General features: G+C 41.3%; 1 protein-coding gene across 8 annotated transcripts in view; it reads right to left on the bottom strand.

Moving 5' to 3' along the window:
* The window catches only part of trak1a (trafficking protein, kinesin binding 1a), a 36711-nt gene extending 11173 nt beyond the window's left edge, over positions 1 to 25538 (bottom strand). Inside the window, exons 1-9 of one of the 8 annotated variants that reach the window (XM_026183575.1) lie at positions 25328 to 25538; positions 16647 to 16841; positions 2916 to 2992; positions 1864 to 1980; positions 1629 to 1729; positions 1314 to 1422; positions 490 to 568; positions 236 to 366; positions 56 to 130 (exon numbers count right to left, since the gene is read on the bottom strand). In XM_026183575.1, the coding sequence (XP_026039360.1) occupies positions 56 to 130; positions 236 to 366; positions 490 to 568; positions 1314 to 1422; positions 1629 to 1729; positions 1864 to 1980; positions 2916 to 2966 (663 nt within the window). In that variant the 5' untranslated portion in view covers positions 2967 to 2992; positions 16647 to 16841; positions 25328 to 25538. Of the gene's footprint in view, positions 1 to 55; positions 131 to 235; positions 367 to 489; positions 569 to 1313; positions 1423 to 1628; positions 1730 to 1863; positions 1981 to 2915; positions 2993 to 6840; positions 7597 to 13860; positions 15050 to 16646; positions 16842 to 19892; positions 20074 to 25327 lie in introns of those variants that run through there. The other 7 variants (XM_026183578.1, XM_026183572.1, XM_026183574.1 and 4 more) reach the window with 7 other exon arrangements.
* Positions 25539 to 26370: the final 832 nt, after the last annotated feature.

Genomic DNA, 26370 nt, shown 5'->3' with positions numbered 1-26370 from the left:
CAATGCAGAAAACACAGTGCTGTTGCCATGGTGACCAGGCCCTGGACTGCCCTACCTCAGCAGTGAGTTGTCGCTGGGCGTCTTTGGCTGCACCCAAGTGCTGAGTCAGCTCCTCATTTTCCAAAGCATACTGACAACACGGCAGACAAAACAGGACAACAGGTGTGAAACCGACTGCATTCAAAGTATTTTTAGCGTTTAATGTAATCTGAGACAGAGATCGGGACTTTCGTACAAGCTTGGCCTTCTTCTGGAGGTCGACTATCTGGGAGAGGAGGTGTGTGATCTCCTCCTGCTGTCTGGAGGCGTCCTCAGTCTTCCTAGCCAGCTCTTCAGCCAGAGAGGAAATCTGCAGGTTGGCATCGCCTGGGAATGAGAACAGGTGTTCAGCAAAATACAGCTTATGGCCACACTGCTTCTAAAGAGTGACTGTGATTGTGTGTGTGTGTGTGTGGGGGGGGGAACAAATAAACAAAAAAAGCCACTCACGTATTTCTTTGACACAGTCATTGACAAGTTGCTGCTCTTTTTCCTCATAGGAGATCGTTTCTGTTTCCAAATGACTCGCCTGGAGGGAAAATGAAAATAACTTCACATCACAGCAAAGATAAGATCAAGCTTATAATTCATATAAGACTTTCTTATATGAATGTTTTTTATAGGGAATCTATAAGATGGTAGTGAGACCTGCTATGATGTATGGTTTGGAGACACTGACAAAAAGACTGGGGGCCAGTTAGAAGATTTTCAATGGAAGTGACCAGAATGGACCAAGTCAGAAATGAGTATGTGGCAGGGGTGTGGTTTTTGGCTCAGCGGGCTCGAGGGGCAGTGTCAGGGAGGCTGAGGTCCAGGTGAAGGGAATTAGGCTGATGAACTCTCTTTTCCCTTTTAGTGATGTCGGGGACCGGCAGTGTGAGCGTGGAGCCAGCTGGAAAACTGGCCATGGCTGAACTAGCAGTGCCGATCTAAACACATTGGGTGTGTGACATATAAATAAAAGTGACTAAACAGTTACCGAACGCCGTGTGGGTCTGAGTCATTCACTGAGTACTTCAGACTGACAGCTCAGCTCAAGTTGAATATTTTGGAGACAAAGTTAAAGAGGCAAGGCTGGACATGAGCAGAGGAGGGACAGTGGATATACTGGACAAAGGATGCTGAAGACGGAGCCGTCAGGCAGGAGGAAAAGAGGAAGATGACAGTGGAAATTCATGGATATAGTGAAGGAGGACATACTGAGTAGTCAAAAGAAGAAGAAAAGTAGTTTTCTAGTGCATGCGCGTTAGACTATCGTGCAAAAAAAACCAAACCTCAGATCGCAATGATTTATTCTCTTCCTCCAAATCCTTGAGTTTCTTCTGCAACGACTCCAGGGGGAAAAAGTTTGGTGATGACACACTTGGTTCACTGGGACGGACGCTGTGAACACACAGGAAAGAGTTGTGCTTGTTAGTTTAAGTCATTCAACAGACTTTATATATTTTCATTAAAAAAACCTGTTAAAACCCAAAGAACCTTAAGTTAAAATGTGATATTATTAGAATTAATTTTTTGTTTTTGTTTTTTTGGAACAATGAGGAAATATACTGAGCAGCAAGGAAAGGAGGTAATAAAAGGAGACTTACGGTGTAGAGGTAATCGACTCGCCGTCGCTTTCTTCGGCTGCATTGGTGTAGAACTGTAACAGCTCATCTTTCATGGACAGGTCATGGCGCAGCTGAGACACCTATAAGGAGACGACTGACGTCAGAAGAAGATGGGGGGGGCATGCAGGACGTTCAGCTCATCACAGACATACATTATTACACAGTTCCCACCACCAAATACTGAAGCACTGATGAGCACACATTCGTTGTTTACCTCCTCTCGTATGTGCTCCACTTGCTCCTCCAGCAGTTCATTCCTCTCACTGAGGGCTTTGTTTTTCTTCAGCAGTGACTGTCCGATGCGAGCCGCTAACTCCAAGTCACGCTCTTTCTGCAGAGACAAAGCTGCGTTTAGCAAAATGAATTTCAATAGTCTAAACATTTGCAAAGACCCGTGTTAGTAATTTCCCCCTGTTTCAGGTCTACGTAAACTAAACCCCTCAACCATTAGCCTAGTTTAATATATAGATGCTTGTTTCAGCTGCTCCTTTATTAGAAAAATGGGTTTCAAGGATCTGTATATTTGATTTAACACAGTTTTTACACCAGACAACCCTTCTTAGCGTGTATCAGAATTACTAAAACCAGCTTTAAATGTTGGGTAAATTCAAATACATCAGTGAAGAAAAGGACAAAACAAAAGAGAGTGGCAAAAGCAACACAATATCCACAAATCACTAAATATGAACCTCAAAAGGAAACCTTTGTACATCAGCCGCACTGGAAAACTCCCGTCAGTCAACATGAGGCAATAATTAAAAGCTTATTGTTAACTAGCCACTCCTGTTTCTATCACTACATCAACAGGACTATTTATTGTACTATTAAAAGCTACTAGCAAAGCAAATACTGCAATAGTTTCATGTGCTACAAGAAATAAAAATAACTGACATGATCAGAAATATACAGATCTGACATTAATTGCGTTCGCAGTAATGGAAGTCATGTGTTTGGTGATGGTGCTGTTTGTCTAAGCCATGCTTTCACAATGCTGTCCGGTTGCTCAGGTTCATACTTTAACAGTGACGTCACCCTGTTTTCCTCCCTGCTTTACATTCTGTTGGTCAGCGCAGTCAGCTGAGGAGGATGAAGTTACATTTGAATATCAGCCGATGGAAACAGCTTTTATGACGTTGCTTTCTTTGTCGCAACCCTGATAAATCCGCCCGCGTTTTGACTATGACATAACACCATGTGACCGAATGGCCTTGCAGACCCTCTGACAGTGTCCTGGGTTCCTGGTTATTCTACTTTATTGAATTTTACCTCTTCCAGCAGTCGAGTGACAGCGTCAATGTCGCTGTAGGTCTTCGTCATCTGGCCCACTCTGTCAGCACACAACACTGCAGACACAGAAACAGTGAAAGCAACTGAGTGCTGAACATTTCCAGAAGCTTTAACAGTTCTTTTTTTTGACTATAATATAAATCATGTTATTAAATCATAATCTAGGCTGATTTCATGTATGCTTTCATATCATTCAAGCCAGAAAAAAGCACTATGGGCAGCTTTTTGGGCAATTTATTGCCTCTTTAAAGATTTTCCATTTTTGTCATACATGCAGATACCGCCAAAGAAAATTAAATATAACATTTAATATAATAGGAAGAGGATGGATGCTTTAAGGAGTTAGTTTCTATTTTTATACCTGACAAACATGACCTGTATAAAAGTAAATACTTATAAACATGTCCAGTTTTGGGATTTACTTACCTGGATGATTGAGCATGCATTAAGACATTTGTACAATAATGTGTTGGAAGAAAAGGCCTCATATACGGCTCATAGTTATAACGGGTGTGGGCTGTGGGTGTGGAGTGCATTAGCTTTATTTATCTACATGCATATGCCCGGTTTTACAGCCCTGTGCAGCACACAGCGCAGACTGGACTTGACAGCACTAAAGTCATGAAAGCATAAATACGCCAACAATGACCCTCTGCATAGCTCAGGGTTTTTGTTCCTAGCAAATGACTCAGAAAAGATAAGTTATTGAATAGTGACACAGAGGTCAAAGTGAAGGGCCACGCCTCAGCCATGCTGCTTATTATTAACTCCCTCAGTCCTCAAACAGAGGAGTTTACATCTGTATGACTTCATAGTTTAATTTGGAAACGATTCATAGACAGATAACCTGCATAAAACAACAAAACCAGCTTGTCTGTTCCTTGATACCAACTTGTTTCATTCAAATTGATTTAAAAAAAAAATTATAGCAACCTTTTTAGAAAGTATCTTCACTTGTGAGTGCAGATTTTTTTTTTTTTTTTTTTTAAGTTTCTACTGCATGAAAAGTGAGACTTTCATAAATGAACATTGCTATAAATTCCTGTGGAAATGCACATTAACAGCAGAAACTCGGGGGCAGGGAAGAATGCTTTCACACCAAGTTTCAGCCTGAAAGGACTGCAGTTCACCCCCATACCCCTGCTCAGGCCCAGGGGAGCCTTTAAAATGTAAATGTTGTAAGCTATACAAATGCAAATCATAGTAGTATGGAGCCATCAAGCTCCACTAGTTACACACATTTCTAAAAAGGTACCAACTCCATTTTAAGATCATCTCTTTTTGATCAGGCTTATTTTAGTTGTAATCCCATAAATTGTCACTGATAGATTTGCAATATGTCGGTAAGCTCACCAAGATAAATTATGTTATTTGTAACCAATAATAAATTGTTAATAAGTAATTTCATCAACATGCTAAACTGTGTGACGTTCTGGCAGAATGCAAAAGAGAGCCGGCCAATGTAAACAACAGATTTTCATGTCCTTGTGTGGTGCAGTCCTCATATGACTGCTGGAAACAAGGAAAAGGATGCTTGATGGAAATAGAAGTTAATAATGGATTAAATCCTTAACTAAGTAAGCTAACAAAGGTAGGAAACGTTGAAGCACTACCAAGGCATTTTATTTGATTAAATAAGGGCACCTTGGCTTGTTTGCCCTTTACTTTTTGCCAAAAGTTTCACGGGCAATTTCAAATCAGGTCTTCACCTAAACCCTGCATCTTATTTCTATTTATTTTTTATTTATTTATTTTTACTGTTTTTGTCGTTTGTGCCTTTTGTGTCATTTTTTACAGAGACAATGATAAGCGGATAGGTTCAGTACATATAATGTTAGGACTATTACCAAACCCACATTTGTCTGCTAGCACTACAAGTTTATTATAAGTTAATTAAACACGGGATCTCTAAAGTCAGGAAGTGTTGTTCTCTCACGATCCGGATTGCTTGGGTCACGTTTCAGCATAAAAGAAGTTGTTGAGTTACAGATATGGACTGAAACCTCAACTGGCCTTTTTGTGTGAAAACGAGCCGGTTGAGAAGGTTCAGGAATGTTATGCTTCCTTCTGGATGCCTCATTTTGGAGGTTTTCCAGGCATGCACATGTGGAATCATGCACCTGCTGCATCTCATCTCTATTGAGAGGAGTCTTGGGATCTCTCTGGAGGAACTGGAAAGTGTAGGGAGAAGAACGTCGAATATCCTGCTTTGCCTGCTGTGAGCTGACTTGCATAAGTGGAGGATGGATGGATGGCACTAGTGCACTGACATGCCAATATTCAAGCTACCTTGATAGTAATACTAAAAATAAATGGAAAAAAAGAAAACACAGTCCCACTTCAAAGAGGTTGATCACAAAAGGCTAACTATCTGTCAGACACAAGTGTGTCTCACACACATACACAAAGAGAAACATCCACGCTCAGTCTTTTCTCATGTTTGCGTTGCTGAACCACAAACTTACTGGAATAATTTGGTATGAGGAAACCTGTGTACGTGCACTCACGCACAGACACAGAGACACAACACCCACAAGACATTTATTTACTTGATATCTGGCCTAATAGAGGACTCTGCTGCGGATAGTGAGCGTGCAGCCTGTTTACCTCCCATCTATCAAACTCTCCATGCTGACTTGGTTCCATGGTAACACTCCACCCAGATCAAACGGCTAAGCTGAAAAAAGTGAGGATGGTTTGACTAACAAAAGCTGATCTGACTACAGAAAGTCTGTCTATTACTGACTGACTTTAATAAGCCAGTCGGGTGAGAAACAGGCATTAAAGACAAACAGCACAGGTTAGAGAAGGTGACTGTAACCTGGATTATCAAAGAGGAAGCGTAACCTAATTCTGAGAGGTGAGCAGGATGTTTTCTTGATATGTTATCCAAAGTCTGGGTAACTTAAGACACGCACACGCCATCTCTTTCTATTTATTTTGCTCCAAGACGATGACAAAGGAAAGGGGACATCAGACAAGTGGTCCTATTCAGCAGCTGTGAAAACTATGTGGGTTTTGGAGATATGTAGGACTAAAGACAATCACCTTAAACACAGATATCTGATTTGGTGACTCTGTATTTAGAGCCATAATGTAATCAAACCTCCCCGTGAGCACACCCTCGTGGCCTTCGGTTTTGTGTGTGCAGCAGAAGTAGTGGGTGCGCTTGAAGTCTGGAGTTACAGACATTATAATAACCTTAATTGTAGCACACAGGTTCATAGAAAAGAAAAGAAAACAGAAAGGAAGCCCTGTTATTGACATTAATACCCCAAGCACAGCCTGTGTAGACCATTAAATACCACGTCTTTAGCTGGAGCAGCACGTATTTATCTTAACAGCCACTGCAAAACATATCCATGTAACAGCAGCCGACGTAAACGCGCTGACCAAACACTTCACACATTATCGAACATTAATGCGAAGAGACTTTTTTTTCTTGCTTAACAAATTGGCATTAGAGTGTATGTGCAAATCCCTCATGATGCACATCCTTCTCCCTCATCTCGTTTTAAGGATCCCTGAAACAAACCCTAGAAGGATTAAACACAGAACGAGCGCGTTTGCAGTTCAAACTGCAGCCTGCTGGCTCTTCATATCAAAAACAACAGTCACAGCTGAGATGAAAAGCCAAGCCCATATTTGAACTTGTCAGCCCAGCAGTCAGGTGAACCGTGCTGTGTTGAAGCCAAACACACAAATAATCAACATCAGGGAGAGTACCCGCTGGATGAAACCACAGCCACAGGAGATATGATAGCCTACAGATGCCTACAGGAAGGTTAAATGGCGTCTGTTATTTTTATATAGTTCCAAATCGTATAAACAGGTGTCTTACTGCACTGAGTGATAAGGATTAACAAAAGTAACATCAAGAGATTTAGTCACATCTCACTGCTACCTTCACACAGAACTTGCTGCTCTTCATCCATTTCTTCATCCCCTTCAGACCTTCCATCACTGGGAAAACTGGTATATTCTTCCTCCTTCTCCTTTTCTTCTTCTTCCTGCTCTGTGCTGTCATGTTTTGGCAAACAAAAATATTCTTTATCCTCGTTCTGCAAATCCAGATTGTCCTCATCGCCATACAAGAAGAGTGCCATCCTCTCCCCTGATGCTTCAGCTAACCAGATACAACGCCATGGTTTCTACCTGTGTGTGTTTTAATCTCCTAGTCTGTGTGTGTGTATGTGTGAAAGTATGCAAACAATGCCTGACTGACTCTGAGTTTCTCCCTAAATGTCATGTGCCTCTCTGTGCACTCCATGGTACATGTCTGGTAAAGCCTGTGTGCGTGGACCTGCTTGTAATTGAATTTCTAAGCGTGTGTGTCATTTCTATGGCAGCTCAGTGAGACAACCAAACTCCTCCCCTTTTTCTCTGTGGCCAGTCAGTGAATGGCCTTCTCCACTCTGCCACAAACATCGGGTAAACTGGCACACTCCCTCAGGTCAACAATGTAACAAACAATTTAACAAAAAATAGGTTAAAACAGATTTAATCAAGCAGATGAGGGCATTGAAAATGCATAATATTTATGCCTTTAAGTCTCATCTGTGTTATCCATCCAGTGGTTTACTAATGTGCGGTCGCTGTGGTTCAGACCAACAACAACAGAGACAACCAAAAGAGAATTCTCCTTGAACAATTCCCAACAAACACCAGTCACTTTACAATCCCCCCCCCCCCCACCCACCCCACCCTTAAAATAACTTGGTACAGTCCTGCTCAGCTCTATGGTGACAATAGGGCAGGGCATAAAATAACACACAACCTGTTTCCAGGGCTGGGCCAGACACACAAACACACACCTTCACAGGTGAATGTTTTTGCATACTATAGTTAACGTGCAGACAGTGTTATCAAGAGAGTCAAGAGATAAGCAAGGGCACTTTGAGCTGAGCTGCTTAGAGATTTTCCATGAAGTCAATCAGAAGAAATACTGAAGAATAAACTCGTTTCATGAGACAGTGCATGAGACCTACTTGTACAGCCATACAAATTGACCCTACAAAACACAAGGTACTGTGAACCCTAATCTTGCATGAACTGCATTTACAAGGTGAGCTATAATAAAGCTACTTTGGGTTGTTCCCCTTTTCCCCAGGGGTCGCTACTGCGGGTAGCTTCTCATGTTTGATTTGGCAGATTTTATACACCAGATGCCCTTCCTGATGCAACCCCAAAGGCATCTGTGTCTCCTTCTGGCTTGTTAGCCCAGTGTGTGATGCAAAAGCAAAAATATTTCTTTTCATTGAATGGGGACATACAGGAAGTGGATGACTAAGACACAACGACAAAAGAGTTTGCAAAGAGTGGACAGGCAGAGTTTCAGTTTGGCATCAAATCTCATGCCTCAAGTTCCTGAGCAACAAGACAACCGCTGACATGAAACAAGCCGTTCAAAAACAAAACAAAAAAATTCCAGCAAAGCTTCACAACATTTCAAGAGTTTAATAAAGACCAATAAATAGTTTGATGGCTTAAATTAAACCACAAATTAACCAGTAAATTTGTGACATCAGCTTAATGGTAAATTTATAACCTTTATCGCAACATTTAAATAGTTGCGGTGGAAGAGGTGAGGTAAAAACATAAACATTTGAAAGAAGATATTACCATAAGACACCATAATATTCATTGCATGTTAACAAAAAAGATTAAATATATATATATGATCTATGTCAGTGCCACATGTCTGAGCTGAGCTGTTGAGAGGGGCCAGTCTTCAAAAATGACACATGAAAGAAGCTCCGTCTTCTGCTCATTCGTCCGCGATCAACTGTTATAATTATAGTAATTGGTCTAGAACACTGATGACAGCTCAATACTGTCCCACATGCCTGAGTAACTCCGCTCAATGTTCCTATGGATGCTTCACAGCAGGCAACAAAAGAGCTCTGGACAAACACCACTCAGTGTCTCCAGGCAGCGTTTACCTCCCCCATTGTTTTATGGTCGTGTTGACTCTTAATGCTCCAATAGTTCTCACACTTTAGCTCTCATGGAAACATAATATATTGTTTTGCAATAAGCTCTGAGTCTTTTATTCAAAAACCAAAAAACTTTTTGTTTCGGAAAATGTTGACTTTTGTTGTTAATCCACTTAAATGGTGCATCAAATGTACATTTTATATCAAATTAAGTTAAGAAAAACCCTCCCGAGAAATTGATAATCTTCAATAAGCAAACGTAAGACTTTCACACAAACTGAAATATGTAAGCTGAAAATTTTCAGCTTACATATTTCAGCTAGGGACCGTAGACAAGGTACATGGACGTAGCTACTGTGATATGAGAATGGGCGGGCTTGACCATTTCGTACCACGGATAATCCTCCTGTTTGAAACACCAACATTTACAAAATAGACTTAAGTTTTTATTCAATATCACCAAAAATGACTGACTGAGCTCATGAACTCAGCAGGAAAGTTCATGAAGTCAAAACTGAGCACTGTTTTCACATAGACTTCTGTAGGACAAGACGTCTTTTTGCAACCACAGTAGGGCTGCCACGATTTGTCGACTAGTCACGATTACGTCGACGATCGTCGACGACTGATTTAATAGTCGACGCGTCGTTTGAAGCTTTGTAAGATCCCAAAAGACGCAGGAATAAGTAGCAGGATTTAAGAGTGTAATAACGGACTGAAACAGAAGATGGCAGCACTGCATGTACAAGGATGCCAGCTGCCGTTAAACCCCGAAGAAGAAGAAGAAGAAGAAGAAGAAGAAGCAGCTGTGTCCCAGAATTCATAGCGCGGCCCAGCTCAGTTTCCAACAATGGCGGCAGCTAGTTAGTTTTAATATTACTCTTATTATTCTTTCTGGGTCACAAAAATAAACGTTTAACATATTTTCAGCCGAGAATGTAGCTGTGTAAACCTCAAATATCGGCTCAGTTTATCAGGACACCACATATTTTCAAAAGCGCTCCGACGTTTTCAGAGTCGTCTGTTACCCACTAGCTCAATAGCTAGCCGGGGGCTAGGTCACTAGCACGGTGAGAACACCGGACTCCCGGCAAATTGTTTTCAAACCCACCGCCGTCTTTCGCTACTCAGGTTAAATACCGGTATATATGAGTCACTTAGATAAATTAAAAATGTTGTTGTTTGGCTTTTTTTTTTTTTTTTTTTTTAGTATTTTATTTGTTCCTGAGTAAATCGGTTTGTCTGAGAATAAAGTTATAGTTTTTACACAGCTGAATAAACTTCAAGCAGACAGCTGATTATCAGAAGTGTGAGATGCTGGAGAATATACTCCGTTGTCCTGTTATATTTTAGATAGCAAGGAGTTTATTAAACTTCACCGAAACAATCTGCAAATTTCATTAAAATTGAATAAACTATCATCTTGTCTTTATTTTTAGTTAGCACCTTAAAAGCTTAAAGCTGTAAGCTAATGATAGTTATATAAGAGCAGATGCTGCTGGTGCAATAAGCTGTAGTTTTACGTCCAGTGGATGATGATCTGTCGACTAATCGCATAAATAATCTGTGACTAGTCGACTATCAAAATAATCGTTTGTGGCAGCCCTAAACCACAGCTATCGCCACCTGGTGGCCTTGAGACATAATGCAGGTTTAAGGTACTTCCATATCCAGTCTTTAAGTCTGACGTCATTAGCTGTGTCCGGGTCCAAACTCCTCTTCAGGTCCCAAAGTCAAACAAACACTGCGGCATCACTGAGAGTTACAAACTGTCTGAATTCTTTCACCTTCAATAAAATGATCTGTGTGGCTACCAGGTGTAACAAATTTCCATCTAAAGATGATATACCAGGTTCTGACTGAGGGATTTGTGAAAAAATTAAAACGTAAAGCTCTGCTATCACTTCTGACATAAATGAAGACAGAAAACTAAACAGTAGTGACGTTTGTATGGTTACTGAAGTTGGGCTAGCTGGTATATAACGATGTGCTACGTGGTGGCTAGCTACACAGCTATGTTAGCGCGTTAGCATAATATAAACATACTGAAGCTGGAGGGTGAGCGCTAACTTTTTTCCACTCGATAAAAGTTAATGGAAGGTTCCCAATGATTAGGGACGAAGGTGTCTGCACGGTAGGATGCTGTAAACGGACCAAACTTCAGTCAGGAGAACAACTGAAATAATCTACCATCTACCGTACGAGGTTAGTCATTAATATACTGCTGCATGGGCTGGGCTGTAGTTACATCGTAAGGTTTTAAAAACTGAGCTTTAAAATAGTGGTAGAATAGTGGTAATAAAAATTGAGAGAGGCCGACAGTGATCACCACCTTTTTTTTTTTTTTCCCTTTAGGGGCTTGTTCAGATTAAATAGGACAAGATACAAAAGCATTAAGAAACGTTGAAAACCCAACAACCTTAATAAACGCAGAGTAATTTGGACTCGGAAGCAGGGTTTATCACGTTATCACTTAAAGATTGGATTGGCTTCATCTTTTTCTGTCATCTGCGGCAGGCACACAGGCCCTCTGAAGTAGCTGACGTTCACAACATTGAATATCACTTTATGAACCTGCAATTTGTCAAAGCTCCAATTTGAATAACACTGAGGTATTAAACAAACATTGACGTTATAGTTTGCATTGTTTCTTTTTGTCTCTCCCCTCACACACACACAAAAAAATGGTATCCAATATCAAGTATTTTTCTGGGATTTGCTGTCGAGCTTGAAATTCAAATATTGTTAGAACCATCTCTTACATTCCCAATCGAAAAACAGGGCCCTTTTATTTAGCCCCAGCCCCAGTCTGAGCCCAGCTGTCCTGGTTGTCCTCTGTCCATGAAGCCATTTGTTTGAAGGCCTCTGGAAGTGCCAAAAAGTCGTTGTCAGGTTGATATCAACAAGACTGGCTTGGAGGAGCATGCAAATCATTGGGCTAAATATAAGCCAACCTACTTCCTCATCCCTCCCCAACATAAAACCAGCTGCGTATCTATTTCTGCCTCGACACTCCATGAAAAGCTTTATCAAAGAAGCCGTGTGTCCCTTCTCATCCAGCATTTAAACATTTTAACACAGTAAACCTACCGTCAGTGTCTACCAGGCAATATCAGTTCCTAAAAAAGACTGGAAATAAAAGCTATACCAGCTGGCCACATGTGAATAACATTTAAGCTGCGCAGCTCGAACTGGGAATCCATCTCAAACTGTTATGTAAGAATGCATAATATAGGACAATGAACTCATTTCTCCTCCAACATCCATATTAAGTGTGCAGTTTAATGATGTCAAAATACAAAAAGTGCACAAATATGTGCATGCGAACAACCAAAAGCAAAGCAATTACTATAGGTGAGAACTACACGTATAGCATGAAATCAGTTACATCCCACTTTAAATAAAGGGACCATAAGCAGGTGCATCATAATTAGGGAGCAAAAAGGACCAAGACGAGAGTAGAAAGACGGACATGTTTGTGAAGAAAGAGTAGGAGCTAAAAAGCACTAAAGGGTAACAAGCGAGCCACTACTGCACCCTGCTGATAGTGACACCTGTCACATGACCATGTGGATCAATCTGCAGATTCAATCTGGTATTTAATCATTTCAAGTCACACACTAAAGCTACTTTGAGACAATACCACAGGATGTTGTAACACACTGGAATTCAATACATAAAGGATCATTTTATAACGTTGCATTAGTTTAAGCTTGTTTTGTTTTTAGGTCTCCAACAGGGGCTGATATCAGCTAATATCAGCTCTTCATTAACGCTCCAGCAGCATTTTCTAATAAAACAAGTCAGCAACCTACAGTGAGGACACCGCTTGACTCCACAGCACCATCTGCACAGTGCACTGCTACATGTGCTACAGTGAGACCTCAATGTACAATAACGACCGAGTTGGCGCCGCTCTGCTGGACAAGCTACAGATAAAAGCTTTCATTTTTGTGCATATGAGCAGAAACATATACGGTACATGGATGCAAACTTAGCTAAGACAGGTCACAGATCGCAGCAAAGATCTAAACAGCACAGATCTAAACTCCAAACCTTATTTCTAAGCAATTACAGGTTTCTTCTAAAAAATCCTGCTCTTTGTTATGAAATTATCATTTACTGCAGTTATGTCATTGAGACTAGATTATTGTAATTTGTTACTTTGTCACCATCTCCACAACATAACCTTTATTCATTTTATCGCTATGTGCTAATGCCAGCTACCCGCTGCATCAGCAGGAGGGAGCTGGCGTTAGCACAACAAGATCTCTAGTTGTTGTCCAGAAACACAGGAACCACCATAAAGTCCAGTCACACCGCCAACACCTAACACCCACAACTACTACTTGGCTCTATATTAGGAGCCACTGACTCACCTTCCAAACACCACCTATTACAGCACCTACTGTTTATAATGCTGCTCCTCTCTGTCCTTTCCACAACACCTACCTTCATGGTTTTGCTGAGAATGCCAAGCCACAAGGTGACATTCACGTGATTTAAATAGGAAAGAAACTAGCATACATTCAAGCGGATCCCAAGAGTGAGTTACTTAAAAGACAGTAAATGTATATTCAGTGTGCACGACTTCCTCAAAGCACTTCAAATATGTGTGAAATTGAAGCCAAAGAATTCCCAGCTAACTTTCCAGGAAGTCCTCCATGCCTGTGCTTTGAATTGGTTTCTTTTTAGATAGATTGCAAACAATTTGACATGTTGACGTATGTAAAGTGCAGGAAACGGCTCTCTTTCTCCATTGTAGTTGCTCTTATCCCATTTTCAGTCTCAACTGTTCTGTACTAATAATGTCTTACTTGGATACAATCCCCACAACAGCCGTCTAAGTAACAGTCTTCCACTTGAAATCAGCTATCCAATAGAAGCTACTTACTTGCTACATAAAGAAATTAGCCTCTTTCCAACTCCAGGAAAGTGTCTGGCTTTTCAGCTTGTACATGTTAATCCACACTGAAGTGCTCTCTTACCATCAGTGCACTCTTCATAGTACCAGTCCAGCTCGTAGTAGTCTGCCTTAACAAACCTCTGGCCTCTGGTCTGGCCTCGTCTCTTCATCCTCACTGCTCTGACAGACAGATGTGCCAATGTCCCAGCATACTTAACTGTAGCATCCCAGTATGGTCAGAAACAAGCATCTGTCACTTTAACTGGTTTCCAGTAGAGTCTGGTGGTCAATAGGTCAGCATCTCAATTCTTCTTTCTCAGCATGCTTAGCAGATACCAGAATGGACACGGTTACTTTAGGTAAGAATCTGGTTCTCATGATCAGATTTCTTTTCTGTTCCACACTGAGTAACACCAGCCCGTTGCTGTGTTATGCTTAATTTAATGCACTGCTGGTGCCATTTTTGGATTTCATCAGTCAGAACCCATTATTTGCGTCATCAGCTGTCAGCTGGAAAAAACACCGAGTCACTTATTTGTATTTTAGTCCGTCAGGTAGTCTTTACCATTTTCAGCAAATTTTCCATCTTCTGCCAAATATGTCCCTCATCTTCCTTATTTTCTGTCGTCACATTTCCAGAGTCACTCCAAAACAAATCAGAGCAAATAATCAGGTCCATCCACTTATAGCTTCATGTCAGGCCACCTTCGGCTGCTGTCAGCTGTTACTCTGGCCATGTTCGCAAAATGACCTTTTCCTTCCCTTTTGTAACATTCTTTAGCTCAACACATGGACAACCGCATCTCCAGCAATGACTCAATAAACACAGAGATACAGAGAGCAAGGCAGCAGCAGCAGTCACGGGTTTTGCAGCAGAAATGATGAGAATGACGACACAGTGGGATGGGTGGGCTAAAAGGATGTCTGTAGCCAATGAGGGGGGGGGATTTCACCAGCTTCTTCCCGCCCACCATTCACATGTCAGCATTTCGCCCTCCCTCCTCTCCTCTCCTCTACTTTGTCCTTCTGCGTCGTTGTTATGGAAACAGCCTAAGACTCCAAAGCCTACGGCTGAGCAGCATGTAGATGCAGAGAAGGCAGTGTAGCGTTGGCAGGGGTGACGTGGCTAACTCAAAATGAATGAACCAAAATGGGGATTCTGGGATTTGTCATATAGGGAGTGATGAAGCGCATGCATGGGAGGCAGAAAGCACGTGAGAGGAACCAGTGAGAAGCACATTATGAAACTACAGCGTAAAGAAGCTACATGCTCACAGGATGGGCTAAGACAAGGCTAACAACATACTGTGAACCTGCTGCTTGCTAAAAACAGCCAGTGTTTCTTACAGTGTGAAAAAAAGCAACTGCTGCTAACTAAGTGACATGCATGGTTTTATGCTAATGTGCCAGTAGAGTCATATAACTGCTTACTCATGTAATGTAGTAAGGTTGCATAAGACCCCATTACAGGATCAGTTAGAGCTGCTTGCCAAGTGAGCCTGCACATTAATACATGTATTATCATTGCATTTATACGTATCTGTGCGCTGCTATTTGATTTCAGGTATGCAGTTGAATCAAAAGATAAAATAATAGGAAACAACGCAATCCCGAACATACAGCTATTCTAATTAAAACCTCAGTCTTTTTAAAAATGACATCTCCTACATGTTATCTGTTACTCTGTTGACAAAATATCCATCACCAGCTGAGGCTGTGAAACAAATTTACCAATCAGACAGTCTACAGTCTTTGTTACGTGTGCATTTTATGTCATCACAGCATGGATTTGCCTTCGATCGGTCAGCTGCCTCATGTCACAACCTCCTCACACTCATCCTTCTCAGGCACCAGATCGAATCAATGTTTACTCGGATGATGCAACAGCGTGTACTATATCCCCCTCCCCCACAGCGCTCCTGATTAAGATGCAAGTTGGGCTGGACTTTTCATTATATAAATGCTTAAAAATGGTAACACGTTGGCACTTTGTGATGGTCTGTACAATCAGACACTCAAGATCAGTTGAGCTTTACCATTAAAGATCTTAGCTCATGTATCACTCCTGCTTAGGGTGCCGATACAGAGCCATCTCCTTGAAGCAGATGGGGATAGCTAGTAAAAGTCCAAGTGGAGATACAGATGATGACAAATCACAGTGATGGTATTGACTGTACAGCAAAAAACTATTTTCATGATTTGTAATAATGGCTCTTCTGCCCCCTCGCTATCACCTGATAGGCTGGTTCTCTGTGATGAATGTCAATACTAAATTGAAGGTGCAGGCAATGGGGCACCGGGTGTATTTGCAGCTCTTGATTAAGCCTATTTATAAGATGCTTGGTTTATTTTTAGAACATGTTTTACCCTGAGTCACTATTCCAAGTAGACATGAGTTAGATATTAATAATTAATTGTGAAAAAAAAAAAAAAACACTTTACACTCCCTTGGTTTGCCATGTGCAGTGTTTGCACATGTTATCACGAGCCTGTGCATGTTTGTTTAATTCAAATTGTGTGTATGTGGGTCTGTACGTACTCTAGCTGGCACAGATTGCAATCAAAAGCCACAGTTTGATAAGGCAAGTGCTGACGATGGTATAAAAAAAAAAAACCACACAACATGCGCACTGAGTGCACGAAAAAGTAAAACATTAACCAGAGTGAGATAGACAGCAGTTATTAATTTTGTTTTGGCAACCACGGTCACTTGGTTCACCCACACTAACGGAGACATCAATGGAGTCAACACCCTCTCTCATTTCCACAACATTAACGTTGCCATAACACTCAGATCTCTCATTGTCACTCTCCAACAACAGGACACGCGTGTTATTATATTTTGAAAACGCAGCATAACGAACTTACAGAAGTATTTGAGGGTCTCCTCAATCTGTTCAGTAGTCAGGTCAACGGCAGCGTCAGGGCCCAAGAGGGGAGTGTGCAGCCAATCATCTTGGTCATAACCGAAGATGGTGTCAGCCCTCAGCTTGTACACCGGCAGTTGTTCTTCCAATAAGCTGATAATCTCGAGCTCCGGCAAATCAGTATTGTTACACACATCTGCACAAGGAGAGAAGACAAAGTGAAGAATAACTGCTGCTTTCTTTGGAAATATTTACTTTCACATTTTCATCAAGTTAGTGGACACAGGAAACACCAGAACTTCTGAGTTATTCAATTTAGTAATCAGGACAATATATTTCATTTAGTACACTCATGCAGTCTTCTGAACCGGAGGGTGTATGAGGCCCTCTAGTGGCCCACTGAGGAACTGGTTAGGTTTTAATTGCAGGAAAAAGAAAACCAAAAAGGAGACCAGCTAAAAGTTGAGTTGGTATCCCTAATTAACCGTAGCTTTGCGATTGTAAAGGCTTGAAATGAGCTAGATGTCAGACATTTCTAATCATTTTTATAAAATACTGGCTTGCCAAACAGTTTAAATTAAGTTTGAATCCAGTGTTGTGCCACATCCTTATCTAAGACAATAAATAATTTCTCTGCCATAATTAAGCCCATTATTACCCCGAAAGAGATAAAGATGCCATGCATACCAAACAAGATAAAACAAAATCAGGTCTCCAGTCTCTCTGCAGCCAACTGATACGAGATTAACCTGCTCGGACATAATAAATAAACAGATGTAAGTAGGTGTCGACTAGCTGCAGGGCTTCCCTAGTAACCTGAGATCAACAGTCTTAATTTTTTCCTATATTTTCCTGTGAAAAATAAAAATAAAAGATGTGAAATGTATACATCTCTTACATAGTTATAGCCCAAATTGGGATTGCTCTCTGTATGGCCCCTTTCTTTATCATTTTAATAATTACTGGGTGTTTTCAGCCCTTGTATGACAGCTGCAGTGATTAGAGATAGTAAAGGGAGATGGATGGATGACATTACACGCCACAAAAGTTCCAGTCAGCTGGGATTTAAGAGGGGACTGAAGGATCGAGGCACGTGAGCCCTAACCACCGAGCCACTCAGTTGTGCTCTCTTTTTTTCCCCTGCACAAAATCAACAGCAGCCTTCCTCTGTGAACCACTGATTCACAATTGTGCTCTGCTGTGCAAACTTAAATAACCTTACCTAAGCTTTCAGCTATGCAGCTCTCTGTTCACACATCACTTTAGTGTGCTATTAAAAGCGTCATCCATTTTTGGCTCTATTAGAGAACACATTCTCTCTGCTTACACACAAATCAAGTTTTTTCTTTTTCCCTCCTCCACAAATATAGAACAGAGAAGCTCTTGGACTGACAGAAGGAGACTAAACATGGGAATTAACATACAGTAAAAATAAAGTTCTTTGTTTCTTTGTTCTGTCTCTCTATCTGCCCGTCTGTCTGTCTGTCTCCCCAACAATGCGCTCTTACAGTTTTTCTAATGCAGACTGAATGACTGACTGTGCTGAAAAGGGGAACACACACACTCACAGCAGAGGCTGGGGAAACATTTAGCAAGCACAGCCAGAGAAATTTCAACACAGATGTAAGTGCTGAATACCCAGTTCCATCAGAACAAGTGACATTTCACAATTTTCTGGATTTTGCCACTTTGTGCTGCCTCTGGTTTGTGTAAAAGTTCTCTGAGTAAGATTATGATTGATTAGCGCATCTCTGGCAGATCATTTGGTTTTACGCAAAGTACAGCAGCAAATAAAATTATATTGACACTGAAGTTTTGTAACTGAAGTGTATTAAAAGCTTTCCTGCAGAGCACAATCTGACATTATAGGAGCATGAATTCAATATACCTAAATGTACTGCAATATTTGGATTCTGATATGAAACATGAACAGTAAACTGGGTGATGTTTAAGAATGGTAACACTGCAAATATCATCCAACAAGGTTTTGAGCTTTGTTTAAAGGCAAAAAGAAAGGCAGGATGAAATATGCGTGTGTGTGTTTTCTGATATTAACCTATATAGAAAATGTATAAATGTTACAGCCATTGCTCCTCCTCTCTCTGCAGCTGTAGGTACCAACTGCCTGTGATTTGATACTACTGAGCATTTAGGCTCAGACTACTTTGTGTCTCCACGGTGTGGTGGTTTACACATTCGCCTAACAAGAGAAAGATCCAGGTTTGATCCTGGGAGGAGAAAAAGTCCCTTTCGGTTGCATCAGGAAGGGCGTCCAGTGTAAAAATTGAAACAAATGGGGCTCCCTCTTAGAATAGGTGAGCAATGAAAGCAGATCACCTGGACCTCTTGGGAAATGCAACAATTATACATATAAAAATATTTTTGAAATTATTTTTTCATGTGACAGAAAGAAGATCACACAACTGACCTTTACATTTACTATGGACCATTTAAAAAAAAATCTGTATTTTTTTTGTATCGCACCGTCTCTTCATAAGAGAGTGGATAGTAAAACCTTTTGAAGTAAATACAGAGGAGGCACAAAGCACACAAGCTGTGAGGACACCACAACAAGAAAGTTCAAGTTCAAATGTAAAAATAGGCCTGTCACACAGTCCGTCTGAGCGATAAACACACCGCCTAACACAGCGAGCAGGCTACGAAGACACAGAGAGGGTTTTATCATATTAAAGGAAAGCTACTGACTGACTAGGATCAGCTGAAATGTTAGCAGTCACGAGTTGTTTGTGTCAGACCGTTCAATCTCCCAGACATGACTTTCAAATCTTTAACTAGAGAGCATAGATCTGAAATGCAACATGGCTGCCTCCTGTTGACCAAAACAATGCACTTCTGCCCCCTGAGGTCAAGGCTTGAAAAGCCAGGGTTTTTTCCCCTTCTTCCTAAAACACACTCACTGACAGGCTTTTAGCCGTTTAAACCTGGAAATCTTATCTTTTACTATAAAACTGAACCCACATGACGACATGTGACACTTTTGATTTTTCACAGATTGAAAGAATTCAAACATAAAAACATTTCCTTTGCAAAGCCAGCTCTTTAACACCCCTTTCAATATACAAGGTTAAAAAGACAAGAAAGCAACAGTCCCCGACAAACAGATAACAAAAGGGATAGCCAGAAGATACGGCGAGCAAGCTGTCCAGATGTTAGTCAGACTGCTCATAACTATCACTAGAGATGAGCTGAAACTGCTAGAAAACCATTCTCCACACAGCGTACTCACTCATGGTGCCCGAGCACGACAACCACTGCCCCCCTCTTGCCCTCCAATTACATTTTCCAGCGATCCTGGAGAGGGCAAGGTCGCAGGAAATAACACAGAAAGAGAGAGAGGTGCCGGGAGGGTGGGAAATGGGAAGAGCAGAGTACTAAAAGTTTTAGAGGACAGTACAGAGTGCAGGAGACCAAAAGAGAGGCGGTAAAAGAGGGAGGGAGGAGCGGCCGGAGCCAACCAAACTGGTCCCATCATGCTTGACATGCCAATGACGAGAGATCACATGGACCGCCCCACTCTCTCACTTTTCCACACTCTGGCAGCCAACAAACCCAGCTCTGCACACAAGCTGAAAGCCACACACACACACTACTTTCCCTATCCTGTATAAACCAACTGTGGCCACACCAGGTCTGATGCTGCTCAAGCTCCATTACTAAAACACTAATATCAAGAGATTGGGCCTTTCAAGATTTTAAAAGTGTGCGTGTGCTTCGAGGTGTGGTGAAAACACAGCCTGAGCCAAAAGATAATAAACTCAACATAAAGGAGATTTTGCTATATTAGAGAGCAAGTGTTAAACTACCACAAAAACAGACCAGCGGAAAAGGTTTCTCCTCGTTACAGCAGTAATCACAGTGTGTGCGCGACAGGAGCAAAGCTCCAGCAGAAAACCTGCCAAAACACCACTCAAGATTTTTCCCTGTAATCCCACAGATCCCAGCTTTTGGCACCAAACAAAGCTCGATATGATTACATGTTATCCTAAGCTGATGCGTAATAGTCTTGGAAGCAGACTAATAGCTGCACTAATCAGTTTAGAATCACTAGTTACCAAACTTCACGGTAATGTGAGCGATTAGGGTGGTGCACAAAGTAACCGATCTTTGAGATGTTTCATTTTAGAAATGAGGTAATTTCAAGTAAAAGGAAGTATAGAAGTTGGTGGGTGGTTTGATGCAAACTATAATCCACTAACACTTAGAAAATTGCCTCCATTTAAGTTGTAGTGCTGCTCTGTGGAGTTGCAGCAGAGTGTTATCCAGATTTAGATTGCAGCACAAGCAGCTGCTGGTCACAGAGGGTGCACTCGTGAAATAAAGCGCAGTAGTACGTCAGTGTTATCAAATGTCACCGGCAGCTCACACATCTACACGTGGGTGGCGAACCAGGGTTTTCAAATGTCACTAACCCTGTGAATCTGCGCCTAGTGTGTTTGCTAAGGTGTTATTTTCTTTGTAAATAAAAAGTTTATTACTAATAAAATAAAATCCCTCAAGTCCTACCTGACAGGTTGAAAGTAAACATCTTGAATGACAAACGTAACATGGGATTGGCTGTTGGATTTCCCAATAAATCATTACAATTTCCATCAAAGAAGGATTTAACTGTGGATTATAAATCACAAATATTTGGTCAAGTGACTCCCACTCTTCCAGGACAAAAACCATGCAAAATTCCACACAGCAATGCTTCTCGTTTGGTTTGTGCAGTTAGTACAAAGAGATTTTTTTTCATGTGCATATATTTTCTGTGGTTGCCTACTATACTTCTGATAACCTGAATCACAGAGCAAAACCAACTTCCTTTGTGTAGAGCTCAATCGTGCCTACTGGTCAAGGGATGTTTGCACGAGATCTGTGGTTCTGCTGTGGGGTCTGGCACCGGATCATTTGAGTCCTGTGGGATGAAAGATAGTGGTCTCTATCGAAGGGGCTTGTTCCGGGGCAAGCTGAAGATGCTGCATCAGATTGGGATCAGCGCTTTGGTGTCTTGGTTTCTGAAGCTGTTTGTGAACTCTCCAGCTGGTGGAGGAAGCAGCTGTCGGGGAGTGCCGGTGATGTGTGTCTAAGTAACATCCACGAATGTTGAAGTTACACCAATCTGTTCTTAGTAATAGTGCGCTTAAAAGTAAGAATCCACATAATACAAATATGATTACTTGGATACAAATGCGACTATGGGCAAAATATTCGCTGACGAGACAAAGTAGCTGTGACTGGAGATATTTTTTCAACTTATATATCTATACAAATACAGATGCAGGCAACAGGAGTCTGGAACGTTCACAAGTGACCAGCCGTTGGCTACAAAGCGATGCACGACGAGCCAATCGTTTCCAGTGTGGACGCAGCTTAAAGGACAGCTTTAACAGACAAGAAATGGAGGGCAAAGGAATACTTTTCTTTAGACATTAAAATACATAAAATATGTAAACGCTTAACCCTAACCCTTAATATCATCAGCCAGAATAGTAAAGAGGCATCAGCTTCACAGAACATCAGATACAGTATGTAAATATCTGAAATCACTTATTTGTGTTCCATTTGTTTCCAGATGAGATCATCTGTCTACATCTGGCACAAACTCAGTGCATATTTTATAAATGTTAAATTCAGATTCAACTCAATGTTAAATATTTTTCAAGTCCACAGAATTGATAAAATCCAAACGAATGAGGTTCAGTTTGTTCTGTAAAGTGTGCAGTCAGCCAGTTGTTCTTGCTGGATTATTCATAGTTTTTTTATGTACAAAAACATTGTAGCCATAGCAACCCTCAGTTTATGTGTATAGCAGCCCCTCCCCCCCGTCAAAATTTTCCACTCCATGATTACACTCCCTCAAACAGTGACTGCACTGGTCAGACTGACTAGCTCACAGAGGCTAATCTCCACAGACAGTGTTTTGAGTGCTTTACTGAGGCTCTGGTGGGTCAGCACAGGTCCAAACTCGTCTTTGTGAAAACACAAGAAGAACCCTGCACTCCTTTGAGAAAAAACAAAAATAGCAGCACAGTGGATGTTTCTGCGTGCTGTGACTGGGTGAGAGCCAGGGGACCATACCCATCAGATCAGATTCAAACTCCGTTTTTCCACTTGCCATAACTTTGCCAGCCGCTTACCAAAGTTATCCGTCCTCTGCCACTTTTCTATGTGTCTGTTTGCTCCCAATCGTCCTCTCCACATCAGACATCCCATAATTTCACTGTTACTCAACTCTTTACATCATCGGAGGCTGGTAACCACGGAGAATTCATCTCACACCCAGAAACTGCCGCATGGCAATGAGCTGCTCTATTCAGCTCATTGTGTTCATTCATTCGCCCGTACCCACTCCCACACCAGCTCTCTCTTTCTGTGAGAGACTCAAAGAGAGAGTTGGAGAAGCAGAATGACAGACGGAAGGCTGAGAGAGGGAAACATGAGGACACAAACAAAACAACTGCAAATTTGAACACAAACCAGCAGGTGGCAGCACTGTCCTGAACACCTCAGCCAACTTTAAAACTGGGCTGCTGTAGATCCTACCACAGCTTTGATTTTGTAAATACAAGTGACCTGTTAAAGAATGAGCCTGTCAGCCTGAAATCAAGAACTGGGTTTCACGTATATGTTAAAGAAAAAGAAAAAAGAAAAAGAAAAACACCGTCCTTTTGATTCAAACAGCATGCATTAATTATGCATTAAAGCCAACAGTTAAAGGAAAATTAAGTTAAGTTAATAAAGAGCAATAATATTATAGATTTATAGGGCTGTTTAGGGTATAACAGACTACCTACAAAAGTCGGACACTGACTTTTAGCGAATAAGCTGTCATATGAATGTACACAGCACTGTGGGGTTTCAGTCTTCTAAAAGTCCATACCAGAGAATCACCGATAGAGGAATGGGTGATTTAAACATCTGATATATCGGCAGATATTTTCTACTTTAGACACACAAAGCATAAACATAATCCTTCACTTTTATTATGTGAAGTAATTTATTAGTCCTCACTAAGATCGCATTACAGTGCAGTTTAAAATTAATCTTTCTTTAATTATACAAGTCAGGGATTACTCGTTTACGCTTACGAGCTGCCAGCAGGGAAGTGATAGAGTGCCCTACATAACACTCATGACATGGTTAAAGGGCGTTTCTCCCATCTCTCTCTCTTTTTTTAATTTATAGGTGATTGTAAATGCTGATACTGATATATCAATAAATGGCTGCTATTGACCCCCATTGACATCGGTCGGGCTCTAACAGTAAATATAACACTTTTCAGACATGCAGTTCTTTCCATTAATTCTTCTTTAAGCACTTCGGCCTGTTTTCCATGAAAGTTTAGATTTCGCAACATTTATGTTTCACTTTCAAAATGATTGCATGTTTTTCATGGGATTTGCTCAGCTCTCTTAAAAACATGATTGTTGGGCAGAATACACTAAACACCAGTATCGTCAAATTCATAACAATTCACAACTTTCCATTCGGTTCATTCAGTTTGTAGTGGATCTCTAAAGGAACAAAAACTATCATCCCTGCTGTAGACCAAGAATGGCCCTGTTCTCTAGAATGGATAATATGAATCGCCATTTATATTGGGTGGGTGTTAATTTACTTTGGTGGCCTGCCCAAGTAAATTCTATATATGGGGAAACCCTACACTGCACCAGCTACAGTACATGTGTGTACCTGGTCACCAATAAGCCATAAGCGCAAACCTTTGATTTGGTCATGCTGAACGAGCAGAGGTGCTCTGTCTGGTGAGCTGGCAGTCGATTTGACTCTAAAAGTGTAACTAAATCTAAATATGAGTATGACTTTCCTACATGACCTTTTTGGTAACATAAAAATAAGCGAGACCTTGCTGTTCAAAATAATACAAGGAACTGAGATCATGCCCAAGGGTGGAAAAAGAATGTCTTTGGGAGGGTCTTTTCCTGTTGCTCCTGTGAGTATGAACGTTACACACTATTGTGCTGTATAAGTGCTTGGCATCATTTATGAAGTGCTGAAGTAGCTTTTTAGCCAGGTTCTACTTAGCTCCCTCTCCCTCCCTAATGATCCGCAGAATCCCAACCTCCTTTAATCTAGACTTCTGCATGATTAGCATAGCATTTTGTATGTAATACCAACTCAATTAAAAGTGTCTGGTGGGTGTTCTTCCCAGACTGTAAAGAGAAAGGAGAAGGGCCAGTGCACAGCAACATTTTGGACACTAGTGTCATCCTGCTCTATTGAGGAAACAGTCCACTGAGAGCTCTTCTCTCTTTCACATACTGGCTCACACACAGCTGAAGTCCCCTGGAGCTGCTTCACTGACAGGATGTTACATTAGAGAAGGGTCACAGAAAAGGGACAGTTTCTCACAGCTCCAAAGGCCTCACTCTCATCCAAACCACCTCCATCAGCCTGCAGTCTTCCTAACACCTTACTCCAAAACCATTAGAGACTGGGGGCTGGCATTACTGTAAACTTTTAATTGGGTTAAATTGTGCTGTACTGTGTAACTTCTATAATACATTAATGCAGCCAAATGGACTTGTAAAGGACCAAAGGAGATCATTTCTGACAGATGAATTATACACATGTCTGCACACAGTGCTGATACAACAGCGCCAAATGGGTTCCAGTAAGTTTTGTCTGCCAACAGTTATAACATATGCATGCAGCAATTACCAGTAATGGTCTCAGCATCTGTGTAGGTGGCCGTGAACTTCTGAAGTGCAGCCTCACTGACATACTCCTCCTCTTCCTCCTCCTCACGGGCCAATCGGCGCGCTTGGCTACGGAGCTGGGATGCGTGTATGTGTTCGGAAGGCTGTTTAGGGGGCGGGGAGCAGGAACAGGTGGGGGGAGTCTGAGCCCTCGGGTCCAGCTTGGCGCTGAGTGATTACCGATTAAAAACAGGACCGGCCATGGACCAAACTTGGACCCGCCGAAGCAGAAACTGAATTAGAAGTGTCCTGAGCGCATTTATTTGACAGGGGAGGACGGAAATGGTCAGGTTGTCTCACCAGCAAGGCACAGACGGGGCAGCTGCGAAACCAGACTCCTGTGATCGTGCAGAGACAATGTCTGAAAGACAGGACAAAGAATTACATTTAGCAACGCTTATGTTAAAATCGCAGCGTTTAAAAAGCAAAGTCATGTAAAACAAAGCACAACATCTCACCAGCTCAAGTTAAAACTGTGTGTTTTTAAATATTATTTAGTTTGCCCTGTGAAAACACATTTAGATCCTCTCTTTTTCTCAATCACACAAGGGCAAGCTGTAGTATTTATGGACATGGTATCACACTTCTCTGCACGATGGATGATTGGCTAAGAAGCAGTGCACATGCTCGAGTGTAGACAGTGTCATAGACATGACTTTAACCTGTCTTATCAGCTGGTCAGGTATACCGCTATGACCTAATGTAAACCAGTTAAATTGGCATGTAACTAAAATTATGCCCGAGGAGGTTATAATTAGGTTTTTATTTTTACTTTAACAGGTTGTGACTTGTGGGTAGATAAATAAATACATGGATTAAATGAAATACTAGAAAACCCTCTCAGTATACTGTCAACGCCATCCAGAGCATCACCTCAAAAAAATGCTTCTAAATCACATACTCCAGTATAAGGAAAACCAATGTGCCAATGTGACGCAGTGGATAACTACCATTAAGTCACTGTTTAATTAAACTACAACAATTCAGCCACAGCATCTATGATAA

Source organism: Astatotilapia calliptera, chromosome 11, assembly GCF_900246225.1.
Source record: "Astatotilapia calliptera chromosome 11, fAstCal1.2, whole genome shotgun sequence".
NCBI lineage: Eukaryota > Metazoa > Chordata > Actinopteri > Cichliformes > Cichlidae > Astatotilapia > Astatotilapia calliptera.
Note: the sequence above shows the minus strand (reverse complement) of the source record. Positions and strands in the feature narration are given on the sequence as shown.